Below are 6,000 nucleotides of genomic sequence, written 5' to 3' on the forward strand. Positions count from 1 at the left end.
CCTGAATTCTGGTTGGACACTGCCCAAAGCACCAAACTGCCACAAGTCACTGCATTTTCTGCACAATGGGCGAACGGGAGTGAACCATGTCTTCTGAAGCGTCCAATCTCTCCAATAGAGCGCTGTTCAAACAAATATCTAAAGGTCATTCTCCCTTTTCTGACAGTGTCTAGGACCTGCAATATTAACTCTGTTTCACCTTCCACAGATGCTACACAAACTGCTGTGTGATTCCAACATTTGTATTTATTATTAAGCACAGAGCTAACAGATTCCAAATAGTGAATATCTAAAAGCACTAGTGATCCAATACCCATGGGGAGCAGAGTTTCTAATTATTGATTCATATAATGTAATGAACGGATATTGAAATTTGTCAAAACTGGAGGAAAAGCAAGTTCCAATGAGGAAATTTGGACTGTACAATAGGATATCGATAGATTCAATGAGTGGGTGATAACTCAGCACATGGAGTTTAACACAGGAAAGTGTGAGGTGGGACCCTTGAGTAAGAGGAATCAGACTGTAATGTCAATGGGGAGGAATTGTAAATGACTGAATTGCAGGGGGATCAAGATGTTCTTGTAAATGAATCACAAAAGATTTGGTGCAGCAAGTAATTAGGAACAGGAGTGACATATAAATGTTAATTGCAAGGGATTTGGAGTTTAGAAATGAGAAAGTACTGTTACAGTTGTGCAGAGTGTTGGGGAGTCCATTTGATCTGTGCAGATCCCCTTGTTTAAACACAACTGTGCTGACACTGCAGGGAGTCCAAAAGTGATCCATAAGGGGATCATTGGGATGAGTGATCCAGGGTTGAGTGGCTTTTCACACCACAAGGAAGTATTTAAAGAAGAGATGGATAAATATTTGAAAGATTGGGGAATTCAGGATTGTGTGGGACTGGGACAGAAGAGGAGATGGGTAAATATTTGAAAGATTGGGGAATTCAGGATTGTGTGGGACTGGGACAGAAGAGGAGATGGATAAATATTTGACAGATTGGGGAATTCGGGATTGTGTGACACTGGGACAGAAGAGGAGATGGATAAATATTTGAAAGATTGGGGAATTCGGGATTGTGTGGGACTGGGACAGAAGAGGAGATGGGTAAATATTTGAAAGATTGGGGAATTCGGGATTGTGTGGGACTGGGACAGAAGAGGAGATGGATAAATATTTGACAGATTGGGGAATTTGGGATTGTGTGACACTGGGACAGAAGAGGAGATGGATAAATATTTGAAAGATTGGGGAATTCGGGATTGTGTGGGACTGGGACAGAAGAGGAGATGGATAAATATTTGAAAGATTGGGGAATTCGGGATTGTGTGGGACTGGGACAGAAGAGGAGATGGGGCCTGGGACAGATCAGCTCCAATTGTATTGAATTGTGGATCAGGTTTAAGGAGCTGAGTGGCCGACTCCCCTCTTATTTTCTTGTGTTTAATCATCATCATCGAGATGGCGGCACGATGCAGTGTGCAGCGGCCTCTCCAGAGTTGATATCTGTTATTTGTCAAGCGGGGTGTCGTGCACAATCCTAATCTGATGAAAAACGGATGTGGGAACATGGAGGAACATCTGGAAATCTCTAGGAAGGCCTTTCTCGGTGCTGCTGTTGTTGTGAGGTCCAGGTCTCTGCTGGAAAGGACAGGCCCCCCAGTCCTCGGGGTTGCATTGCCAGTGGCGGGGGCATCATAGTGCGCTCGGCAGAGGATGGTGCTCAGAGAGGCTGTGCCGAAGGGGATGGTTGGAGGCTCGGAGGTTCGATGGACTCGGAGTCCGCTGCAGTTGGGGTGCTTTCCCTGTGTGCTGCGTCTGCCAGGCTGAGTCCGGCAAGGCGAGGCGGCGCAGTGGAAGTCCATAGCGGGGGTATTCCCTTCTGCCGCTTGTGTGGGATGATGAGTCTATTGGGACCCTGAGGACTTGTGGAAACTGTACTGTGGATTTTTTTGAACTTATAGTCTTTTAACATCTTTGGACTATTTTTACTGTGCCCATGATCTGTTTTTTATCAATTATAGTATTGTTTGCACTGTTGTAACTATGTGGCTTTGTGTAGATCTTGTAGCTTTAGTTTTTGGTTTGTTGGGTGGTAGAGTTGGTCTCCTGACTTGGTGTATCTGGGTAGTCTTGTTTTGTCTGGTGGGTTTGGAGCTCCTTTCTGGGAAACGCGCTAAGATGGTAGCGCGATATCAATACGCAGCAGCCTCTCCGGACTCTGGTTTTGGGGATTGCCAAACGTTATGTGGATTTTCTGGTGTAGTCTGTTTTGTCGTGTGCTTTTGTGATATCATTCTGGAGTAACGTTGTTTCATGTTTTAGCTGCATTGCAGTTGTGGTTTCTAAATGACAATAAATCGAAATTCAATTTAATTCAATTCAATTCAATGTTTATTATCTCCTTGCAAAAGAACAATGGATTGTGGTCCTTAACACAAGAGATTCTGCAGGTACTGGAAATCCAGAGAAACACACACAAAATGCAGGAGGAACTCAGGAGGTCTAACAACATCTATGGAAAGGAATAAAGAGTTGATGTTTCGGGGTACCCTTCATCAGGACCAGAAAGAAAGGGGAAAGAGCCAGAATAGGAACGTGGGGGGAGGGGAAAGAGTACAAGGTGAAAGGTGAAGCCATGTGGAGGGGTAGGTAGGTGGGTGGGGGAGGGGTGAAGTGAGAAGCTGGGAGGTGATAGGTGCAAAAGGCAAATGCCTGACAAATGAATCCAATCGGACAGGAGAGTGGTCAATGAGAGGAAGGGATGGAGGAGGGGCAGGGGCTTCTGATAGTGAACTCATCAAAATGTGGATATCTCAACACCAGAAGGAGCACCCAGTGCAGAATATTGGCAGCAGGTAACAGGGAAATACTGACTGAGGAAGAGAGAGTGAGTCAGTCTATTCATGGCCGGCGTAACAAATCAGTGGCTTGTTCACCCAGCACAGCAGGTAGAGTCAGTCGGTGCAGACCAGAAGTCAAGGTTGACAAGACTGGGCAGTGATGAGCACATCTCTTCCCTGCAGGAGATAAGGGGAACAAATTGGTTGTGGCAACAATTGGCAACTCTCCTGATCATTTTTCTGGTGTGTTGTTGCATGTTTGCTGATTTGAATGTATTTGTAATTGCAGGTTTTTACAGCGAGGACACTGTCACATTTGCTGCGTCAATCGCAATGGTGGTGTTGCTTGTAGTGGCTTTTACTTCATTTGTGATTCTTTGGTGGAAAGCACTTTGGTATGTAGGTAAGCGTTATTGTCTACACTTGTATTTAAACTTCAGGCATCTCTCCAAGGAAATTGCAGTTAATTTTAAAAGAAAAATCACCCCCACCACTCTGGGTCCCTGAGACATGAGGGATGAAATTACCCTGTATTTTTGCCCAGTTGTGGAGTGGTGTTTCACAGTGACACCACTGCTGGAACGATTCCAGAGTCACCTCTGACCTGGTGTCAGAGATGGTACTTGAGGGTAAAATGTCTCAACTCAATTGTGTTACACACATTATGTTGTCAAAGGTGCTGTGACTCGTGTTGTAGAGGTGAGTAGTGAGGGACCACTCCTCACTGCACACACGTGGCTCCTCCATGGAGAGAGGTAGGAGCACCAAGTTTCTGAGAGTGCACATAATTGATGATCTTAACTAGTCCCTCAACACCACCTCTTTGGATAAGAAAGCAGAGCAGCATCTCCATTCCCTGAGGAGATTGTGTCTAACCCCCATCCCCATCCCCCATGATAACCAGTTTTTACAGGACCCAATCGAGAGTGTCCTGACCGGCTGCATCTCTGTCTGGGACGGGAATTGCAAGGCATCTGATCACAAACCCAACAAAGGATCACAAGTGTTGCTGAGAGGATCACTGGGGTCTCTCTCTCACCCAGTAGATATATTTATCAGGAGTGTTACATACACGGGGCACTTAGCATTGTCAGTGTTCCCTCCCATCCGTCCAGTAATCTGTTTGATCCCCTACCATCAGGCAGGATGTACTGTAGCATTAGGACAAGAACTGTTGGGATGAGAAACAGTTTCTTCCCTCCAGGATGTAAAACTATTGAACTTCATGCCGCCACCCAGGTCTCATCATGTATGAAGCACCAGTAGTGTTATACTGTTTACTTTTCAGTTGTATTATATATGCACCTTGTTATTGGTTAATTTATTTGTGGTGATATTACTCTGTGTTATGCACGTGAGTTACATGTACTGTGTTGTGAACATTAATCCAGAGGAAAGTGGTCTCATTTGATGGTATACATGTATACGGTTGAATGACAATAACTTGAAAGTTGCTCATTAATCCTGATGAAGGGGAGGTGAGAGAGTGGTAAAGCCCCTCCTCATGACATGGATTTTAGCAAAGTTTTGTTAAAGTTCCTCATGGCGTACTCAAGAAACTAAATGTCCACGGGATCCAAGAAAAGATGGTTTTGGAATAAAAATTGGTTCAGAGGGAGGAAGCAAAGAGTGAGGATCAATGGGAGTTTCAGTGTCTGGAGGGCCATGTGTGGTGAGTTAAGCAGGGCTCAGTAATAGATCCCTTGTTGTTTAAGGTTCATGTCAATGATTTGAACTTGAATTGAGGAACACGATCAGGAAGGTTCCTGTTGATCACAATATCAGCAGTTTGGTTGACAGTGAAGAAGAAAGGTCTGGGTCACAGGAAGTTATCACTGGTCTCCTTGGATACACAAACGAGGAAATGGAATTCAGTCTGGAAATGTTTACAGCAGTGCTTTTGGAGAGGGCAAACTAGGCAAAGGAACAAACAGTAAACAGAAGACTAAGGCATGGAGAGGAACTGACAACTCTCAATGTTCATGGGCACAGATCCCAGAAAGATGGGTTGCTAGGTTACCTGGTTTCTGTCAATTGCAGTAGCATAAGTGTGGTAGACTTGATGTGGATGTGGAGAGAAATGGTTTCAAGGGGAAGTAATCAGGAATGGAGAGCTGAGTGAACTGGCATAGATGGGCTGAATGGCCTCCTTCCATGTGGTAAGGAAAGTGGGGTCTTGCCTTTTGTTTTGTGCACAGAGCTGGTGATGGGAGATGTGAAAGGGTGAGGAACAATACCTGAGGACAGGGAACTATTAGCAATGGCATTAACATTGGAACCAGGGGAGGAGGTTGGTGATGAACAGGATCTAACAGAAGGAGGGTTGAGCATGAAAAAGAAATGGATAGAATCCAGACTCAATGCAATTTCAACACCAGGGCATCGAGGGACATTTGGGAGGGTTGGTCCAGTGGGCAAAGGGAAGTAGGGAAACTACAGGGGCAGGTGCACAGTCTGAATCCCAGCCATTCATGGGTTCAGTGCACATTGTTAGAATATTTCAGCATGGTGAATTGTGGAAACAGTGGTGAATTAGGGGTTCTCTTTGCATTTCTTGCATAAACTTTGAATAAACAATTGGTGAAGGAGAGCAGGACCTGATGATGCTGAATAGGGTGCAGCCAGATCTGACGATGGGCGTTTAAAGCCATTTTTCACTGAGGACACACCCACACTTGCATCTCTCATTTGAGGGAGTGCAGATGGAGGCTCCACCACAGCAGACACTCAGATGAGGGAGTAATGTAGGTTTTCACAAATAAAATGAAGTGAGACGTTTTAAGTTTAATGAAAGCCATAACACATTCTATTGAACTCCCAAACCAACACAGAAAAACGTGCTAAAACCCTTTACATAATAATGTCATCTCGTCAGATCAGCCTCTTAAAGTGAAACCCCAACTCAATGACGATGGTTCTGAATTATATACATTTCTGCCAATCACATTACCCTACACAGGCCCCTCTGGAATTAACTAAAACCAGCATTGTGAGCCTGTCTGAAGCTCGGATCAGCAGCCCGGCTCGGGTCCTGTGCTCATCCAGAGGTGATGGCAGGGGCATGGCAGTGGAATACTCCAAATCTCGGTGGGCTGGTTTAAGGCGATCTTCTGAAATATGTTCAGGTTTATCCCTCTTATCAATGATAAAA

The 6,000-nt window shown here is 44.9% G+C and overlaps 1 protein-coding gene across 1 annotated transcript in view; it reads left to right on the forward strand.

Moving 5' to 3' along the window:
- The window catches only part of LOC140721547 (uncharacterized), a 43,119-nt gene extending 38,043 nt beyond the window's left edge, over window positions 1-5,076 (forward strand). The window contains exons 11-12 of the mRNA XM_073036375.1: window positions 3,139-3,252; window positions 5,048-5,076. Coding sequence (XP_072892476.1) covers window positions 3,139-3,252; window positions 5,048-5,076 — 143 coding nt within the window. The remainder of the gene's footprint in view (window positions 1-3,138; window positions 3,253-5,047) is intronic.
- Window positions 5,077-6,000: the final 924 nt, after the last annotated feature.

This window comes from Hemitrygon akajei, chromosome 2 (genome assembly GCF_048418815.1).
Source record: "Hemitrygon akajei chromosome 2, sHemAka1.3, whole genome shotgun sequence".
Classification (NCBI taxonomy): Eukaryota; Metazoa; Chordata; class Chondrichthyes; order Myliobatiformes; family Dasyatidae; genus Hemitrygon; species Hemitrygon akajei.